Source organism: Heptranchias perlo, chromosome 31 (genome assembly GCF_035084215.1).
Source record: "Heptranchias perlo isolate sHepPer1 chromosome 31, sHepPer1.hap1, whole genome shotgun sequence".
In the NCBI taxonomy this organism is placed as follows: Eukaryota; Metazoa; Chordata; class Chondrichthyes; order Hexanchiformes; family Hexanchidae; genus Heptranchias; species Heptranchias perlo.
This window is the reverse complement of record NC_090355.1, coordinates 34,242,146-34,263,551: the sequence shown is the minus strand read 5'-3', so window position 1 is coordinate 34,263,551 and position 21,406 is coordinate 34,242,146. Positions and strand designations below refer to the sequence as shown.

Here is a 21,406-nt window from a genome sequence, read left to right as displayed (position 1 = left end):
CACAATAATCAAAATATGACTTTCAAAACAAGAAATGTGGGACTGAATGGTTTTAAAGATGCTTACATAAACAGAATTGTACCTACAGTGATTATAGGGGGGAGGGGGGAAAAGAGTATCAAATGTGCTTTGTCTGTTTTCTTTGTGAATCTGTGGATACTTGGATCCCAAAAGTGAAATTGATTCAAAATCGCGATTTTTGGAATCACAAATTTTGAGTAGATGTTCTGTGGTTTCAACAAACACACAGCCTTAAATCCCATAAACTGGTGAATGGCATACTCTTTAAGGACTTAAGAAACATTTCCGCAATACATTCAGACATTTTAGATCAACATGTTTAGGTTTAACAATTTTTTAAAAATCAGTACATTCATTACTTCTAACAAAATGAGTTGGAATACATTGCACAACCACTTCTGGTCCATACTAAAAAGTTATATTTCACTTTTCTGAAGTATTACGTTCTAGGTTTTACATTTGGTAACTAAATGGAATTGAACTCAAAATGGCAAAAAAAATGTCGGACTAACATATGGTCACTGGATGTGGTCAACAGAAATTGATTGTGTCAGGGCATTCAATGGTTTTCTGTTTTATTTTGCATGATGAAGATAACAATATAAATGCAACAGTGATTCAACCCTTTGTTAATTCAAGTAACTTAGTAATGGGTATGATGTATTTACAGAGAGAAAAGTTATGGGTTTAAATGCAGAATAATTAACGTTCTCCCACCCCAATCGCCAAAATACACTGAATGCTCAATAAGTTCACTGGGGACTGATCAGGTACAGTTATCGATTCCTGCTAGTATGTTGAATTCTTGCTAGCTCTGACTCACCCAGATATCTAACAATTTCACCAAATCTCACCAAGCTGGTTGCACTCAATACTTTAAAACAACCATCACGCAAATCTGAACTGGAACCATTTTTTGAGGGTTCTACCTACAGCACTAGCAGAAGTCAGCAACTGAATTTTTTTTTAAAAAGAGTCAGTCTCACCAACTTTCACACTCCTCTAGTCAGGTAAAAGGGATAAACTCCATCCTCATGCACTGTAACTGGAGTGTCCAGGTGACCTGATTCACAACACTTAACATGTCGATTCTGGCAGGCTAGTTCCATCAAGCTTGTAAACTTATATTTAATTGATTCATCCATCCAGTGTCCACAAGCATTATTGAAAATGCAGTATGAAAATGAATGGAAGCATGGAGATCACATCGAGCGAGGAAGAGCCGAGCCTACTCACAATTCCTCCACCTGCTTCATACGGAGCACAACGCTGCCAACCTCCTTAGCTAGCAGAGCCCTGGACAGACAGAGGGAGCAGAGCACAGCATGCATCATTAGTAGATTAAAGGCTTAAAGCAGCTGTTAAAGAAAAGAAAATTAGTAGTACATGGCGAGAATCAGCAAGGGTCAAGGAAATACCCAGGAGCAACAGGTAAGAAAGAGCAGGCAAGCAATGGCTGAAAAGACAGAGGCTTGATTAGTAACAAGCAACAGAGCTGTCCAGAAAAAAAAGGAATTTCTAACACTCTATAAAACAGTACCAATCCTATGCATATGTAATTTCTCTCCCACTCTGAACTACCAAACTATTGCCAGGTGACTTTTATCAGAACTCCTCTTAACCTTCGCTGTTCTAATGAACAAAAAAGTTTTTCTAGTCTCTCCTCATAATTAAATCATCTCATCCCTGGTACCCTCTCCAAGGCCTTAATGTCCTTACTGGTAGGGTGCCCAAAACGGGACACAATATTCTAACAGCAGCCTAATGATTTGTATAGGTGTAGCATTACTTTTTGTTTTTGTATTCTATATCCGACTTCTAAAACCTAGGATGCAACATGCTGTTTTTTTTTAATGTAAAAACCTTTAATCAACTCGTCCTTCCACCTTTGATGTTTTTGTGCATCTGAACACCCAAACCTCTCTGCTTCTCTACACTTTTTTAAAAAAAAAGTTACCATTTAGTGTATATGTCCTCTACTTATTGTTCCTTATATATCGCCTCACATTTCTGCAAATTTAACTTCATCTGAGATTTATCTGCTTGATCTACTAACCTGCTTATGTCCTCCTGAAGTCACTTACACCCCTATTTTTGTTTTGTCTGTAAATTTTAATATTGTGCCCCCATACTCAAGTCAGATCATTTATATATTAACAACAATATTCCTAACAGACCCACACCACAGTTTACATAGTTTCAGTGTGAAAAAAATCCAATTATTCTCTGCTTTACATCTCTTAATTTTATCAACAGGCCTCCCAAACAGCATCTATCAGTTTTTGAAAATCCATAAACACAACATCCTTCATTTCTTTCAATATTTACATGGAGCAGAATTTCACTGGAGTGCGCTAAGGAGCAGTTCCACATATTTTTGTCTATATTGTACACACTAGTAAGATTATTACAGGACAAATTTTCACACGAGTTTTACTATTACAGCAAACAGGCAGATGCAATAATCTCCAAAATAGAAAGGCCATTCAGAAATAACCCACTGAAATAATTGCAAGAATAAACCTTGAATGGTCAGTAGGCAGAGACTGAGTCACTGTCGGCACTGGTTATTCTTCATAATTAAAAGTCTTACTTGCACCATAAAGCAGTGGACTTACAGATTGTGGGACAGACATCAAGAAATTGACGACAGGACAGCAAAGTAAGACCTGAAAATACATTGCTGGTATGGGTTTTCAGCAGTGAGCTGCCAGGAACCAGCTAAGCCATTAAATATAATAAGAATTAAAGACTGGGCTCTGTGAGAAAATGAACTGTATGGTGTGGTACTGAGCCACACAGACCAGGAAGGTTTAGTCTTTGGTTTATGCTGAGTTAACCTCAACCAGAATAGCAAAGGTAATGCTAATAATTTTCCTGAGTGTTCCTGGGCTACAGAAGAATGTACACAACATGCACCAACTGCTATCCAGCACCCCTACCGAAAATACACATGGGGACATTAGGCGAGGACAGGGTCAAGCTTGGGTGTAATGCCTACAACGGCTGAATGGGCTGCCATACACTGTTTGATTCATACACAGAAATGGACACTTGGGCTACATAACAAAGTGCTACATGCACCCATAAAACCATAACTCAGGGCGAGTCACAAATTGTAAGTGAGCAGGGAAGGAAGAGAGAAAATTGAGGGGATTTAAAAAAAGGCAAAGTGCACAGAATCACCAACATGGGATACTATAGTGATGGATCATAGAATCGTACAGCACAGAAGGAGGCCATTCGGCCCATCATGCCTGTGCCGGCTTTTTGAAAGAGCTATCCAATTAGTCCTACTCCCCTGCTCTTTCCCCATAGTCCTGCAATTTTTTCCTTGCCAGTTCAACCAGCCCTTCCACCCAAAAAAAACTTTTACCAATCTCAACCAATGTAGGATGGCACCTACTGAGGGCCAAGTGTCTTACCACAAGAAAGGAAAAGAAGAATATGCCACTCTCAAATAATCTTAGTAGCCAACACTAGCACAGGTCTGGGAAATCACCCAACACCCAATGGAAGTACAAAATCCAAGTGAACCAAAAAGTGGAAGAAAGGAGGAAAGATACTTGCTATACAGTGCTTAGTATTGAGATGTAGAAATATTTACCTGGTCTAAAGGATAGGTTTAGTTACTTACTGGTTGTCTATCTGTTCTTGGCGCATTGCAATGCTGCTCGAATCCTCCAGCAGATTCTCACGTGATGCAGACTGTGTTGGGTCCAATTTCTTCACATAGGCAGCAGGAACAAAGCCCTGACGATCATTCACTTCCACTTTCCACCAATCCTTTAGAATAAAACCAAAGACAAACATCAACCACTGCACACAAGCCCTGAATGAGCTGGTTCTAAAGTCAAGTTGGCCTTTTCCATTCTCTACTTGTACTCTTCACAATGCCCGACTTAATGTGACTGGGCCTGCGTTATATTATCCATGGCAAGGCCATAGGCGTGCTCAAAACATATCTGGATAAAGCAAATCCAAGTTCATTCATTCCATAACTCAGTATAGAATGAATATGTCACTACTCTAGTGCATTTTAAATTCTGCAACTGCCACAAATTTGACTGAAGTACCCTTCCACTTCCTTAGAGCTACACATTATCTTTAAAGGTTTCACAGATAGTCCCCAAAGACAAAATAGTTAACACTCATTTTGAACTAATAAACAGAACACCAAGACAGTGTTGGCTATTGTCAACTTCTAAGTTTTGAAATACAGTGACACTCAGAACACAAGTGTCGACAAACTACATAGCGTCTCTCTTCCCGTCATTCCAACACTTCCAGAATCTACTGTAGCTAATTGATAAAGGCAAGAGTTCTGAGCACGGGTCCAGTCATTGGAATATTCAAAAGAAACAAACATTAAAACACAACAATGCAGGAAGTACTTACCCACATTGCTTCTTTAAATGAATGCAACCAACTAAATCCCACCCCTCCCACCCTCCTATCAGCTAATTTTCCACCTTCATCATTCCTGGCAATGTCTCACCTTGTTCGTGCTGTTTAGCAGGGTAAGAATATCACCCTTTTTCATGGTTACTTCACGAGGGCTCTTCTCCTGGTAATCATACAGCGCCAAAACCAGTTCTTTTCCAGTTTCATCATCCGTGGGAGCCACTTGTTGCTGCAGAGATAGAAGTGAGTAGAGATCTGCTAATCAACCTTGAGGCAGATTTTCGGCGCATTATACACCCAGATTATTTAGTACAGAAGGGATTCTACCAGAGGGCTGAACTATATTAGACCAACTTCTGAATGGCTTTCAGGCACCTTGTACATTTTGTAGTTGGCAACAGTTATATCTTAGAAATGGCAATGTCTGTAAGAATGCTTTAACAAATGTAAGTTTTTATTCTGGATTTAAAATACTGCAGAATCCACGCAACATGGTTAAAAACTTTTTAGAATTCCTTACACGACAGCCTTGAGCCTGCTCCTTCAATGCCTGAATGCTGCTTCCATATGCAATTAGATCAGACATCAGAGCTTCATGCTTCTTCAGTAGGGCCTAGTGAAAAAAAAAAACAACTATAATTTTTATAGTAATTACATTGTACCATCTACTAAAATCCAATACATGAACTACTGCAGAAATAGGTTAATGATGGGGGAAGAGATTCCTCTGATGGCTTAGCCATTTTATTCAGCAATTAGCTGAGCCATCTGGTCCAAGACGACTTCAGGCCTAATTCCCAATCTGTGTTAAATTAGCTCTTCTACTCTGGGGTGATGGTAGCGGCCCTGTAACTGGTCAGTTATGAAGTAAAAAAAAATGGCCAGGTTTCCCACTCCCAATCACTATCCAGGACCTCTGCAAGAGGTGCACATCTGGCATTTAGTGAAGACAGGTTCAGATTTAGTTGTGATGCTGCCTGAAGCTGAATTGCCTGCATCAGGGATCACACACACGAATAATTTCATCTGGGTGAAGTATCCAGGTTACTGACACCTATGGAACTGTAATGCAGCAAAGACTCAATGGGGGTAATTTTGACTTTGGGCGATAGTGTAAAACAGGTGTTATCAGATCAACCGTCTGTTATACATCTCTCCCAATTTTCATCTCCATTGACTCCAGTTTTACATTATCGCTCAAAGTCAAAATTGCCCCAATATCTTCAGAGGAGGAGAAAAAGAGGAAAAAGATGGGAGGAGTGGAGGGCAGTAAAAAGTTGTTTTGTTATAATTACAAACAAAAAAGTGACATACTTTGAATTATTTCAGCATCCCTGTACAATGAATAAATGAAGAGTTTATACTTCTCTGAGTACTTCTGTGCTGGGGTTTCAAATGGTACTTAGAGAAAATATTTCAGTTCTCTGCTGTAGTAAGTAATTAATGTAGAAGGAAAATTCTATGCTGGCTAAATAGACGTCACAAATGTAAACTCACCTCCAAACGCTGAAGCCATGACAAGTTTATAAGAAGCAAATACATCAGAAAAATGTTTTTTTTTAAATCTAGTGGATCACCTGTAACATTGTTTCCATTGTTGTTGGAGAATAGAGGCCTAGAAATTGGATCGCCTGCTTCATTTTCAGCGAGCTCCGGGCACCAGTCACGGCCCCAGAGGCAACTCACCAGTCATGGGGGAAACAAAATCAGCAGGTGGGATAACGTGTATTACACATAGCTTTGATGTGCGGAACCAATATAGGGCGAGATCCCTTTGCTATATCTCGCTCCAACTAATGTACATATGCAGTTTCATAGAGGTATATAGAGCCTCACCTCAGCCGAGTCTTCATCCTTTCCATAGTCGATGCTGCCAACAACAGGCTCCTTCTCCCTCATCCAGGACTCCGCCTCATTAGCATCAGCAAAGTACTGCTGAGCCTGCAGCGAATCTTCCAAATCCTGGCGTCTCTGCATAGCTTTTGATTTCAAGGAATCCCATTTCTGATTCAGGTCATTCAGCTTGGTTTTCACTTCCTCACTGGCAAAGTGACCTGAGAAAGAATAAAACAAAAAGGTTGTACTCAGCAAGTAAAACAAATTACTCATATCTTTTCATTCAATGGTGTTCCAATTTATATGACAAGTTATTGGTGAAGTCCCTGCCTCACTGGTCCCAATAACATTTCCCTCTATCCAAACAACTTCCACAATTAGAAGTTCACACCTGACCACATGAAGGGGGAAAGCACAAGACTCCAATCAGGGTTGTTGCACCACTCTCCCCTCAAAGTAATGCCATTATGACTTTTTAATTTCCCAATAAATTGTATCCAAAGTAACATAACCCAGTTATCGAAAAGAATTCAGTAAAAATAGTCTCAGGTGGCACTATTGCAACTAGCATCATAACTTTGTAACCAACCCTCTTCTCTCTCCCTAGCTTTGTTACCTGCTCCCTATAAATCGCAAAATCTACACTTATGCCCTATTGGCTCAGTGAGTAAATGCACAATGTAGTGTGACACTGAGCTGTAACAGAGGAGGATGGTCCTAGTCTCTACAGAGTTAGCCAATCTCAGCTGCAACAACAATGAGGTTGCACAACTGGCCTCAGCTTTCGCAGGCTAGTAAAGTGAAACATAAGCACTGGCAAAATTATGATTATCGATGCCCACACGCAACAAGAAGACTCGATTGTCATTCTTGACAATAAATTTGAATAGAACAATCGGATTTAGTAGTTCTGAAATGTTTTCACCTCTCACTCCCTTCGACCCAAGGATACTGCCATCCTTAAGTCCGCAAAAAAAGTCTCCCTGACTTCGGTTTCTTTTACTCTTCTGCTGTTTCTCATTCTCTCCCCAGCAATTTTGTTTCTCACATAATTCTTTCCTTCACTTTTCTCCTTTTCGCTTTACTCCTCCTTCTTTCCTTTTCACTTTACTTCCTGCAGGATGGGAACTATGAGTGAGCAGGGACTTTTATTTAAAAATAAGCATAAGGGGAGCAGGAAGTTGACGAGCTGACTCCTGCTAAATGTTGGCCAGGACTGTCCCAGGCAGTGGTTGCACTCCGACCACAGGAGTAAAACAGTCACGAGCAAGAATCAGCCAAGTTGTTCTTGCTCGTGACTGTTTTACTCCTGTGGTCGGGACATAACCTGAATCCCTTCATGGTGCAACAGCTTTATAAACGAACGCATGATTCAAGTTAATTGTAACTTCCTACAGAATTATGATGTGAAAGTCGGCACAGCCTTGGATTTGCCGCAATTTGTTGGTAACAATGGGACCTCAAAAACATTCATTTTTATTTGTTAATTGACACCTACCGTCTTCAACCATTGCTTGTCCTTTCTGGGCCACCGCTTTGATACGTGGTTCGTGACCAGAAATCTCTGCCTGGAGTGCCTGGTGTTTTTTAAGCAAGTTCTGTACGCCAATCAGATCCTTTCCTAGAATACAAGGTTAAAAACTGAGCATCCTTCATGGTCCCTAAAAAGGTTCCATTTGTTAAAAACAGCACACCAACATGCATTACAAAGCACAGCATATTTCTTGTTCTTGTATAATCTTGAATGGATTCCTTGCTGGGACAAGTTCTGTCAGCGCCAGGCACCTCGCACAAGTGGTCACTCTGCGTGCGAGAGCTCTGACAGTGTTTCGGAGTACTATCCAGGTACAAGGAGGCATCAGGACCGAGTCGCTCCTGTCCTCACCAGTACACGAGTACTTCTAGCGGGGGTCGCTGCACACCTATCGAGATGCGAAACAGTGGCAAATGTTCCCTTCTCTATCTCATGGGCACTGAGGCCAGAGATCAGGCAAGGCGCCGCTGGGTGTGTGGCACGCATGCAAGGAATCAGTACCTTTTGGAAGAGGAGGAAGAGAAAGTGAGTGGGAAGTGAAGGGAAAATAAATTAAAACCTAAAAAGAAATATAATCCTCAACAACATCTGAAATTGCCCTAACCTCGGTTAGTGGAAGCTGCAATGGGCTCCTTCTCGCGAATCCACGTTTCTTCATCCTCAACATCACGGAAGAGCTGTTGAAGTCTAAGAGAGTCAGCAAGTTTCTGTTTACGGGCTACCATTGGTTCTTTCAGCGCCTCATAACGACCAACCAGAGTTTCCTGCTTCTTCTTGATGTTGTCAGCGTCAAAGTGTCCAGCTTCCTGGAACTGCCGGGCTTGGATATTAATTCCATCAATACGGTCCTTCAAACAATAGAAAACAGAAATGGTTTTATTTTTGGTGTTACACACCATCTACAATCTGAAGTATTTGAAGTTTCTCTTTTCAAAAAGGGCAAACAAGCAGATGTCACTACGCAGGGGTACACGGTGAACAACGTGACTTCTCAGTTAGTTTCTAATAAGAACATAAGAACATAAGAAATTGGAGCAGGAGTAGGCCAATCGGCCCCTCGAGCCTGCTCCGCCATTCAATAAGATCATGGCTGATATGATCCCAACCACAAATCTAAAGAACACAAGAAGTCGGAGCAGGACCCGGCCACATAGCCCCTGGGCCCTCTCCGCCACCCACAGGGCATTGACCGATCCGAACTCAGCTTCATGTCCAATTTCCTGCCCGCTCCCCATAACCCCTAATTCCCTTTACTTCTAGGAAACTGTCTATTTCTGTTTTAAATTTATCTAATGATGTAGCTTCCACAGCTTCCTGGGGCAGCAAATTCCACAGACCTACCACCCTCTGAGTGAAGAAGTTTCTCCTCATCTCAGTTTTGAAAGAGCAGCCCCTTATTCTAAGATTATGCCCCCTAGTTCTAGTTTCACCCATCTTTGGGAACATCCTTACTGCATCCACCCGATCAAGACCCTTCACAATCTTATATGTTTCAATAAGATCGCCTCTCATTCTTCTGAACTCCAATGAGTAGAGTCCCAATCTACTCAACCTCTCCTCATATGTCCGCCCCCTCATCCCCGGGATTAACCGAGTGAACCTTCTTTGTACTGCCTCGAGAGCAAGTATGTCTTTTCTTAAGTATGGAGACCAAAACTGTATGCAGTATTCCAGGTGCGGTCTCACCAATACCTTATATAACTGCAGCAATACCTCCTTGTTTTTATATTCTATCCCCCTAGCAATAAAAGCCAACAATGTCACTCCATGTTCAACCAACTAAAATGGAACACCTACCATAGCCCAAGTCTGACGTCATTGGCTTTACTTTGGCTTGCAAGTTCACATTTCCTGCAGAATGATCCCACCGAATGGGCTGGATAACCTACTAAGCTATCACAACATTTGGTTTGTCCCATAAACAATAGCACTAAGCGATACGGCACAGGGGAGTATTCAACATACGGCCCACCATAGCAATTTGGTGCTGGCTCTTCAACTCGAGTGATCCAATCTAATCCCACATCCCTGCCCTTTTCTGTATTCTGTTTTCCTTTTCAAATAAATACTTATCTGATTCTCTTTTAAATGAGGTTATAGTTACTGGCTGCATAACCACTAAAGTGGCTAAATAACCACATGTTGTAATAACCCTCCATGTAGGGAAAAAAAAAATTCAACTTCTCCCTTTGTTGTTCTAGTAATAATCAGGGGTCTATGCTATGGTTTGCAACCAGTGGAAACAATCTTCAACTATTTATTTTTACATTATTTGCTTCCAGAGAAAAGTGCACTTGGAAGAGCAGCTGGATCCCAGATTAAACCGGTTAGCCTTTAGTGGTGGTGCCTTATTAAACTGAGCTCTTTATTTTCACAGAACATTCCATACTACAGCACAGATGCTGTTCAAACTCAAAAATGAAAGCCATCGTGGGTGTGGTGTTACTGAGTGGAGGAGACAATTCCCCAAAAAGAAAAAGCAGAGTCAGTCACTCTCCAGCCTCACAGCTGGCATTGACACCAATTCCCAGAGATCTGGAAGTCAATCTCCTTGCCAAATCCTGCATAGGAATGATACAAGGGAGAGGCTCTAGAAGTCCAGCTGAAGGGGACCCCATGAACTAGAGGTTAACAATAACCATCAAAAAAATCTTGGGTACGACTGCTGGAAACATTTGCAGCAGTTAAATAACAGGAGATAAACTGCACAACTGGAAGTCCATTTGAATTCATTTAACTACCAATTTTCATAGGAACAAAAAATTTACCTCTTATAAAAAGGACTTAACAGAGCATGGCTTTTAAATCAACAATAAAACCTTAACATTTGTAAACCTGTATTACAATGTCAAATGCAGATTATCTGCATAATAACTTTATATATTAAAAACAGACCAAAAGTTCTCCGATGGCTCGGTGAGGTTATCAAGCGAGTAGGTGAATCATACAGACCAGGAAGATCGTAGATTTGATGTCTGGTCTGTGCTGCGCTAACTGATCTTAGCCAGGACAGCGGTAGGGGTGCTACAACTGGCGTGGGGTGAGGGAATGAAAATTAGCCAAGATCCCACTGCTGACTGCTATCTAGCAATCTCGGTGTACATATGTGGACATCAAAAGAGGGCAAGTTCACTTGGGTGAAGTAAAACAGGGTACACATATCTGGATGGTATTGGGCTTTGTTGTTGATGTTCCCTGCAATTGAACAGCCTGCCAACAATCATCGTCAAGCATCACATATAAACAATGGCCACCTGGATGAGGAACCAGACGGCATTTAGTGCCCTTGTAAGTGTACTACTGTAAGAAATCAACACCTTCAAGAGCAAGAGATGGAGTTGGAGAGATACTGAATTGCATAATTAGCACTTATACATTTCCATACCTGGTGTGCTGCAATATCAGCTTCCAGCAGTGCATGCTTCTTCTGCAGGTTCTGTACACTAGTCAGATCCTTTCCATAATCGTCTGAAGCAAGGTGACCTTCAACCTCATACAACCAGAGCTCAATGTCTTCCACGTTACGGTTAAATTGTTGCTGTTGGTTGGCTTCACGTAGTTTAATACCTGTTCATAAACAGAAGGGTTACATTAATGACTATAATATCTTTACCCAACAATATCCTTCCTTCCTCCCCCATTATGACTAACGTAGCCCCAAAACACTCAGTTCCAAAGGCAGACAAATGGTCAATATACTCCCCCAACTGAAATAGTGCTTCACACTCTCCCACTGCGGAGACTGAACTTGAAAGCAACCACCTGTCCAACTGAGTCTAGAGATATATAAAATATCGCTTTTAATTTCTCCATCACAGCCAAAGAAAACCCATATAAATTAGCCACACATTTACAAGGTAATTCATAATCAAGTCTGTGCATGTTACTACTGACATAATATGATAGTATCTGTAACCAAATGCTTTGGTGGCTGCTATATAGGCTCAATGAACAGATTTCAGGCGAGTTGGATCAAGACGCAATGACCAAGGTGTTGACTTTGGTGGCTACTGGTAATTTTCAGGTTGATATGTTCCAGGAGACTGAACTAAGTTTGGTTCACTGGTTATATATTTTCTACTCCACAATACAAAACTGCATAGCCAGATCAGAAAACATTAACTGCCAGTTCAAACTTACCATTCACAATTTAGCCTACTGAGCAAGGTTTTTGTATTAGATTATTTCCTCATTTATAATTGAATGTGCGTAGAAAGACAACATTCATAATGACTTGTATCTCAAATTGTTCTGTCTACAATAAATTTCTTTTGAAGCGTAGTGACTGTTTTGTAGGCAAATGCAGCAGCCATGAACTGCAATGAGATGAATTGCCAGTTAATCTGTTTTTATTTGTTAGTGTTGGTTGAGGCAGGATTGTTGGCCAGGCCATCGGGAGAACTCTTGTGTCATGTGATCTGTAATGTCCGTGTGATCCACTAGAATAGGCAGACAAGTCAATGTCTCATCTGAAGATTGACACCTTTGACAAGGCAGCACTCCCTCAGAACTGCACTGGATGTCAGTCTAGATTATGTGCTCAATTTTTGGGACTGGTGGTTTTGAACGCATGGCCTTTTGCTTTGGACATGCAATTGTTACCAACTGAGCCAAGCTGACACATGAGGGAGAAAGGAATAGAAGGTTATGTTGATAGAGTTAGATGAAGCAGGAGGGGAGGAGGCTCATGTGGAGCATAAACACTGGCATAGACCAGTTCGGCCGAATGGCCTCTTTCTCTGCTGTACATTCTATGCAATAATAATCCTTCATCAGGCTCCCTAAATGGCTTAATTGATAAAGGCAGCATGTGGCTAAGGAATACAGATCACAAGATTTTGGATTTGATTTCCATGTTGAATTAGCTGCTCTCTGCTCAATTGGCAATAGTGCTACGACTGCCCTCGGCAACCCTTAAGGGGGTGGGGGGGAGGGGGGGCGCGCAGGGAAGCAGAAAAATAACAACCAAGGCTCTGACTCCTGATCATTATCTAGTGACACCCCTACTGGAAAGTCTACATGTGTGGACATCACATGAACGCATGAAAACAGGATTGGGCTTAGCAGCATTGGCCTCATGGCAGAACAAGGGATCAAGGGATATGGGGAGAAAGCGGGAACAGGGTACTGAGTTAGACGATCAGCCATGATAATTTTGAATGGCGGAACAGGCCCGAAGGGCCGAATGTCCTACTCTTGCTCCTATTTTCTATGATTCTATGAGAACAGCTTGCCATTACTCGCTGTCTAGGCTCACACAAAGAATGACCAGTTGGAGGAGGTATGGAAGGGCGCCTGATGCTCTGGAACTGTACCCCAGAGGGAGTAGGCGCCTTCAAAAGAGGAGAAGCAGAGAGAAATGACAACAAATCTTCTCCATTGTGCCTTTGTTACCAGAAAAATAAATGCTTTATTGAAAATGTTAATGGCAAGGCTGCTCTTGGCAAGGAGATCACTTAATTCATTCAAAACATCTGTTGTTTCCTGACCTTTTGTTTCTGTAGCCTCAAGCAGCCTTTTCCACAGAGAGATGACTTCATTCATACGAGCAGACACTTCATCTGAGGCATAGTGGTTGGCATCAATCAGTTCTTGTCCAGCTTTCTGTAGAGTGTCAATGCGACTTTGGTTGGCTGAAAGTTCTGCTTCAAAAGCCTGGTGTTTCTGAACCTTTCCTTGCAAGTTGGAAGGATCCTGGAAACCAGATCAAGAAGTTATAAAGACATTTACAATTATATCATCAATGTCAATACAGTAAAATTTCAAATCACCCCATTACAGATAAATTGTGTAACAAGCTTCCCTATAGATTTTAAGCTTGAACCAAGTGTACGGTTATCTGGACTCTATTTTATACTCACACGGTTCTGTAAAAGCACATGGGTTGTACCATGTAAGTTTGAATTAGCCATAGAAAACTACCCTTTAACATTCAAAAGATCCAACTGAATTTTAAATTCTGTTTAAATAGATAGTTTATATCCAATCAGATAACCGTTTTCAGACCCAATCAGGTTAAGCAGTTCCAGAGTGAAGGATGACACTATTATTAGAGGATGGATATATACAGTCAGAAATTCAAATGGTCAATTCCCTTAGCAATAAACTATAGGTATGCAATAAAGTACACCACAAGACAACAGGATACAGTCTCACCTTGTGAGCTTCATCAGTGGCAGTTTTCATCTTCTCATTTATCCAACTCTTCAGCTCATCGGAGTCACGGAAAAACTGCTGCAGACTGAAGGAGTTCTCCAGCGCTACTCGACGATGCAAAGCACGCTCATGGAGAGCATTCCGGCGGCTCAGCAGCTATAACACAAACGGTTGGTACTGGACGTTAAAGGAGAGATGAGGAGAAATTCTTTTATGCAGTGAGTTGTTAGGATCTGGAATGCACTGCCTGAAAAGGGTAGTGGAAGCAGAGTCAATAATAGCTTTCAAAAGGGAATTGGATAAATACTTGAAAGGGACATAATTGCAGGGCTATGGGGAAAGAGCAGTGGGGGGACTAATTGAATAACTCTTTCAAAGAGCCGGCACCGGCACGATGGGCCGAATAGCCACCTGTATGATTCTATGAAATCAGTCTATCCCGGTAGAAAGAGATGCACTCCACAATACGCATTAGATTTTTTAAATGTTTTCAGTATTAGAAATAATATAAAACATAAAACTACACAAATTCAGTGCAAGAAATACCAGCAGATTTTAATTATCTGGCTTTTACATGAAGAGGATTAAAACATGACTTTAAAAGCAAATTAGCAAAAACACTTAAAAAAGCTGATATTATAAAGCACTGCAAATTTACCGCATCTCGGCGTGCTGCGACATCTTCCTTTGCGTAATGGTCACTCTGAATCAGCTTGGTGGCAAATTCTTCCAAAGCCTGATGGAGAAAAATAGAGTGGTTACAAAATGAAAAGTGGAAGTGATTATAAAGAACTGGAACAACCTTGGCAATCCATACCGTAATTTTCTCTTCTTGAGCACCAAGAGACTTTTCGAAATCTTCATGCTTTTTCAGAAGTGCTTCTACACTGTCCAGTGAATCTCCCAAGTCTTCATTCAACAAGAAAGCCTATGCAAGGAGCAAGGTTCAAACAAAATTATTCTTTCAGGTGGGAACAATAACAATCTCCGACATTTAACTGACATTGCCTTCTGAGAGGGAAGGTACCCAGAGATGTTCTAACACATTCAGGAGGCTTCACATCCCAGTAGGCCAAATTTACTGCTCTTAGATCTTCCATCAGCCCCAGACAGCATTAAAAGACCAAATTATGACTAACATTTTTATGATGGGTGGTTTTTTTTGGAGAAAGGTGGATTAGTTTGGCTAAACCAGATAAGCAGTTTGACTTGTGATGGTTTGAGATGACCATTTATGGAGAGGGTATATTTGTTCCACATAAATATTCATCCATATTAGAAAAATGTAATACCATTGTACTGCTGCTCACGCAGCGAACTGTGAGGTTTCTCCAATCTCCTGGTACTCAATGAATGAATCTTTGTGGAGTCAGCTGTTCATAATCCTACAATCCAATCACCCAACTGTACTTATACACCTACACCATTCAACTATCCAGTCAAAATATAGGTCTCGACATGGAATTCTATCCTCCCTCCTCATCTTGAGACACTTCCTGCATACTCTCTCTGACATTTACTCACACCATAAAAATTTATTCTCAAAAAGGTCTACCAATTAATCTATTTTTTTTTCTGAACGCCGTAAAAAGATGGTTCTCTGGAGTATCTTGAGAAAAATGATACGCCAGAAATTATCAAAATGTTTTAATCTTAAAAGTATCGGTAGGATCTAGATAGGACTTTTTAAATCCATCCCTCGCTCAACATCTCCTCCATCAGGACTGCCATGCAATGCAAATTACACTTATCTCTTTAGAGTTCCATCAAGGCTACACCTTGGGGGACATTGATGGGATCACATGAACTGCCCCACCTTCCCATCACATGCCAAAGGCATCCATTAACAATACCCACACTGCTGTCCAAAGACACACACCTCCTGTTTGCTCATCCAGTTGTCAACCTGCTCAGTATCACGGTAGAAGAGCTGTAGATCCATGCACTGCTCATACTGGTGTCTACGGAGTTCCCATAACTCTAGCAGAGAAGTCTTCTCCTCAGCAAGGATTCCCAGCTAAACAAGAATAATCAATAAATGTTTACAACCTTCATTTTCAAACTTACAAAAGAACTTAAATACAAGAGAGAATGAAAGTGCTGCAATCATCACAATGTGTATATGAATTTACAGAAAGATAGCTAATTGTAGATGTGCAAAAAGTTTCAATTGTCAGTTATGTGGGAGGACAAAAACAAAGAGGAATTGGACATAATAAATACTATGGCAATCAGATATTCATGCCTAGTCCCCATTCAACATGGATAAATGGGTCAGGGTAGAGAGTGGAAATTCTCTGAATCAATAAAATGATGTTTATTTTGCAATTTTGCTCGCCAACATTCAGATCTGAAGTCAGTTCAGCAACCCAGAATTCAGTTTATTTTAACTGGTCATCATCCTGCTTTGCAAATTTTTAGTTATCAGTAAATCCAGAATTACAAGATGCCACCTGAAGTGCTCATCATGGGACTCTTCAACTCTCACAAACCTCTTGGAATTCATTTTTTGAAGTTAAGACTAAACAGGTTTGAGCCTTTATTTCACCGAGTACAACCATAATGTTCGGGGAGAGATAGAGTAGAAGCCAGGCACTTTCTTATAGGCTAGTGAGGAAACTGGAAAGGGCATTTCCACTGGGCTAGTTCAACACATCTGCAGGTGGCCAACCAAGAATAGCACTGGCCTGGGAGGAGGCATGTCTGCTCTGCACTTAGCTGTAAAGGCACATATCTTGGAGGGACCACCTGCAAAGGGAAATATGGGTAAAAGAAACTGCATGTCCTTTCGTGCAGGCAGGCAAAAAATGTTCACAGGAATTAGTTGGTTTTACTTGTCTTGAAAAGGGAACAAATTTCCCAGTAATCATGACAGTTGACAAAACTATCTCTGCTGCAGAATAAATTATGCTCACTAAGATTTAGGTAATTAGCCTTTTCTAACTTATAACATTCGCCCTTCCAAAAAGATAAACATTTCAAAGTTTCCTTGTCAGTTCTACATACAGTCTTCCCATCATTTTAAAATAGAGATTTGTTGCCATAAACTAAAAGTGAGGAACGCATTGACAGCTTCATTACTGGTGTACTGTACCTTCTCACGGACTTCATCAGATGCATAGTGCCCACCACCAAGCAGGGCTTGTCCTGCTTCATCAGTAGCCTTGAAACTGTCCTCGTGAGCATCAATTTCGCCCTGAAAAACATCATATTCAGAAATGCAAATCTCAAGAGTTCTTGAACATTTTGCTGCTCAGGTCATTCAATTGATATAGAAGACTTTTAAAAACTGCCTCTATTCATTTTTCTAATTACGATCAATCTGGATTGTGTGCCTTTGTTGTTGTGCACTGCAGAACTTCTTTGCTTGCACTTTGAAAAGTTAAGCCCTGATAAACAAGAAATCAAAATTGATCTAGAAATACCAAAGTTGGTAACAGTCTGCTCATCTCCCAATATAAGGCTAAGACTGAGGGGGAAGAAATTCAACTCATGGTCGTCCGTTTTGCACCTGAAAAACAAGTGCCCGGCAGCTAAAATCAGGGGGGCACCTCAGCTGCCACATTGATGCCCAAGGCCAACTTGATGCCATATGCAGGTGAACCTGTAAATGGACAAGCAGCCCGCCCACCTGAAACATGCATAAATCTGCCTAAAATGTGCAAATTGAAGTCCTACGCAAAATTCAGGTGCAAATGAGTGAAGCGTGTGACATGTATGGGGTTGTACCATTCGTTTTTTTTCCCTGAATGAAGTTTTCCAGTCAAACAAAGTGACGTATTGCATTTACAGCGGTCATTTGAGCCTGGGACTTGACTTTTCTAATCCCTCTACTTGAGTGCCTGCACATGCAGATTGTTATCAGAGAGCTATAATCACCTTGTGCTCTTGATGTCTGTCGAGCAATGCCTCCGCTCCAGCAACGTCATTCGCCAATTCATCTGCACTGATGAGAGCCTTCATTTCGGTCACCCAGCTGGTCAGGTCACGGAAATCAGCCAGGAAACGCTGCAGCCTAGGAAAAAGTGGTACTGTTCTAAACTATGTTCTCGTGGATGAGCAATTTTCCAAATAACACTTCCCAGTATCTCAGAACATTGCAGCACAGAACCAGGTTATTTGGCTCATCAAGTATGCCAGCTTTTTTCTCCACAAGTTTAATTTCAGTTTCATACTTGCTGTCCGTAGCCTTTAATATTCCACTTTTTCAAGCAACTATCTAACTCCCATTCAAAGAATTGGCACCAAGCCAAAGAAGATATTACGACAGGTGACTAAAAGCTTGGTCAAAGAGATAGTTTTTAAGGTCGGTCTTAAAAGAGGAGAGGTGGAGAGGTTTCGGGAGGGAATTCCATAGCTTAGGATCTAGAGAGCTGAAGGCATGGCCGCTAATGGTCGGGCGAAGGGAATGAAGGATACACAAGAGGCCAGAGTTGAAGAAATGCAAAATTCTTGGAGGGTTGTAGGGCTGAAGGAGGTTACAGAGAGAGGAAGGGGGCGAGGCCATGGAGGGATATGAACAAGAGGATGAGAATTTTAAATTCAAGGCACTGGTGGACCGGGAGCTGATTAGGTCAACAAACACAGCAGCGATGGGTGAGCGAGACTTGATGCGGGTTTGGATACGAGCTGCAGAGTTTTGGATGAGCTCAAGTTTATGGAGGGTGGAAGATGGGAGATCGGCCAGGAGAGCATTAGAATATTAGAGTCTGGAGGGAACAAAAGCATGAATAAGGGTTTCAGCAGCAGATATGCTGAGGCAGGGGCAGAGGCTAATCTCCCTCTGTGTGAAAACTTTAACTTCCCCCTGAATTCTTTAAGTAGTGGAAAGAGCAAACTACCAATTCAAAGTTCTTAAGACAACATAGTTTTGATTCATTTTTAACAACTTTTAATTCCTTTCCATGAATTCTCCGATTTTAAATCCCTGGTCTTAGTAACATTAGTGGCACTTACAGTCAGATTTTGCTAGCCAAGAGTTTTTAAAAAATCAAAATACTACTTCTGCAGTTGCAAAGGCAACATGAATCTTGCTTTATAAAATCCAGTATTTAAGACAGACTGCCTATTTATGGTTGCTTCAGTAAAAGGTTTGTAAGCTGCACCCCTGTATTAAATTAGCAATTTGTATGCTAAATGTTATGTAAACTCTCATTTCACTCCCCTGTAACAAGTCTTCATGCAACTAGGTGCCCTTTCACTACTGCTTTCACCTGTACGAGTCATCAAGGCGTGTATGTCTCTGTGCTGCCAAGGTGCGGATTCGCTCCCAGTTTTGAATGAGCTCTTCTTGTTTGACCTGAATCTGGGCTGCATTCTGTGGGTGTGACTGTTGTAGACGGTCTGCCTCAGAAGTCAGTGCTTTCACCTGCACAGTAAGCAGAAAAAGTTAAAATATCAATGCCGATACAGTTAGTGTTTGAGAAGCAATAAATGATACATACTAGCAAGTAATTGTTGACAGTAAAGGTCTGTTACTGTCATGTTCCTCGATTTACCATTTTTTAAAGTTGCAAATTAATCTTTGAGATTTAATTACTGTTCTATATACTAATAAAATAATCTTTATGTAGTTGTTACATGTACAATCTTATTCAGAGAGCAGTGGAAATGAATAAATGGCATTTTCCAAGGCTGTAATATTACAATGTAGGATTTCAGTTACTATGCAAGTAAGAGTTCTTTCTGATAACGAAGAACTAGCACCACAGCACTTAGATTTTTATCGTTGGTTCCTACAGACATTACACGAATATTTTCCGAAGATGCTGACATCGACCCCCGTCACTTCCTCCAAATAAGTACCAGACATGAGAAATTGTCCGCCATACAGATCAATTTTTGCAGAAACCAAGAAGGAATTTTGAAAGTATATGAAAAAAAATATTTGGAGGGTCTTAGGTCATTATCCTAGTTTAGCAGAATTACCTTATCCTCTAGAGCTGCAAGATCTCTCTCTAAGCCTTCGTGTTTGCGGAGAAGTGTCTGCACACTAGCCAGGTCACGTCCAAAATCATCTGATGCCATTAGCTGTTCTTTCTCTTTAATCCAACTAATTGTTTCATCCACATCCCTGCAAAGCACAACATGCATTAATACAGAAATACAATTTGCAGGACTAGTTTAAAAACACACATACACCCCACCCATTCATTTTAGGTTCCCCTTGTGCCACACACTAAACTTGCCCCACTAGTTTTTCATCTCTTCTAAAGCAGAAGTACTTAGCCTTCCCATAGATTTCCATTCAATGATCGGACAGCTATTTCACTTAGAAATATGTTGTTAAAGACAACATGGTACAAATTATTTCTACACATGTCGCAAAGGCATTAAAGCAGTAAAAGACACGCTCTGGGGGTTTGTGTGCAATATGCAATTCAAAACAATGAACAAACAGAAGTTGACACGGGACAATTTTGTTGTCACATTCACTTATCATGGTGGAAAATCACACTGCTTTTTACATTTAAAAGGGGGGTCTTATTTGGTTTTCTGTACTGACTTAGAACAATAATCAACTCAAAATCCAACTGACTTGAGTTAAATAAGGTTGCAGCCACTTATAGAGTTTCCTAGAAGGGAATTAGCAACTTCTGCAATCTAGGAAATTCCGATCTCTTTATAGGCACTCCGTGTTCTTGTCAAGCCTTTTCCGTAGTATGTCCTCATTCCAGATCAATCAGCTGACCCACCTATTAAAACGCTGCACTTCTGCTGCTCCAAAAAGCTTGCTTTGTCGCTGCAGTACCAGGCCCTTGAGTCGCTGCCAAGCAACGTTCACCTCATCCTGACGATGGGTGATAAGCACCAGCTCAGGGTGATTTTCCTATACCAGGGAACAGAAACAGTGTCAATCTCATCACAATAACAGATCTCCCTCTACCCTGTTCACACTGTCAGCATATGTGCTGTTTCATAAGGACACAAACCAGAAGAAGAATACTTTCCGTTTCACATGGTTTAATGTAAAACATAATGGGGTAGAATTTCCGTGGGGATTCTAGATACACATTAAATGGTTAAAATATAATCTCTAAACTGTCTCAGGCAGACATCCTAGATTTTACCCAATGAAGCCAATTTTTTCCCTCAGTTTAACTTGCATGCTAAGAAGTTACTAATTAAATTTATGATCAAATGCACGATTTGAAAATGCAGCATCAGAACCACAAGTCCTTAAAGCAGTAAAATATTATAAAAATACAGAAGCATTTTTGTATATTATTACACAAATACAATGGTGCAATTAGGGGTACAGTTACACAGCACAGATCAGTAACAACAGTACCCGTGCACGGGTACAAGTGACTCTAGATGGGCTGGTGATTGTATCAGTAAATTCAAGAAAGTTAGATGGTGGAAGGATCAAGAACCAGAGGACATAGATTTAAGGTGACTGGCAAAAGAACCAAAAGGTGACACAAGGAAACATATATTTTTTTTTAAACACAG

The 21,406-nt window shown here is 40.9% G+C and overlaps 1 protein-coding gene across 5 annotated transcripts in view; it reads right to left on the bottom strand.

The window, feature by feature from the left end:
- The window catches only part of sptan1 (spectrin alpha, non-erythrocytic 1), a 94,826-nt gene that overhangs the window by 51,613 nt on the left and 21,807 nt on the right, over window positions 1-21,406 (bottom strand). For all 5 annotated transcript variants that reach the window (XM_067969948.1, XM_067969950.1, XM_067969947.1 and 2 more), the window contains 17 exons: window positions 20,647-20,780; window positions 19,880-20,024; window positions 19,165-19,319; window positions 17,831-17,966; window positions 17,046-17,147; window positions 15,831-15,968; window positions 14,769-14,879; window positions 14,610-14,687; window positions 13,952-14,107; window positions 13,285-13,489; window positions 11,181-11,362; window positions 8,400-8,643; window positions 7,760-7,882; window positions 6,262-6,479; window positions 4,946-5,038; window positions 4,520-4,654; window positions 3,659-3,807 (listed from right to left, as the gene is read on the bottom strand). In XM_067969948.1, the coding sequence (XP_067826049.1) occupies window positions 3,659-3,807; window positions 4,520-4,654; window positions 4,946-5,038; window positions 6,262-6,479; window positions 7,760-7,882; window positions 8,400-8,643; window positions 11,181-11,362; window positions 13,285-13,489; window positions 13,952-14,107; window positions 14,610-14,687; window positions 14,769-14,879; window positions 15,831-15,968; window positions 17,046-17,147; window positions 17,831-17,966; window positions 19,165-19,319; window positions 19,880-20,024; window positions 20,647-20,780 (2,504 nt within the window). The remainder of the gene's footprint in view (window positions 1-3,658; window positions 3,808-4,519; window positions 4,655-4,945; window positions 5,039-6,261; window positions 6,480-7,759; window positions 7,883-8,399; window positions 8,644-11,180; window positions 11,363-13,284; window positions 13,490-13,951; window positions 14,108-14,609; window positions 14,688-14,768; window positions 14,880-15,830; window positions 15,969-17,045; window positions 17,148-17,830; window positions 17,967-19,164; window positions 19,320-19,879; window positions 20,025-20,646; window positions 20,781-21,406) is intronic.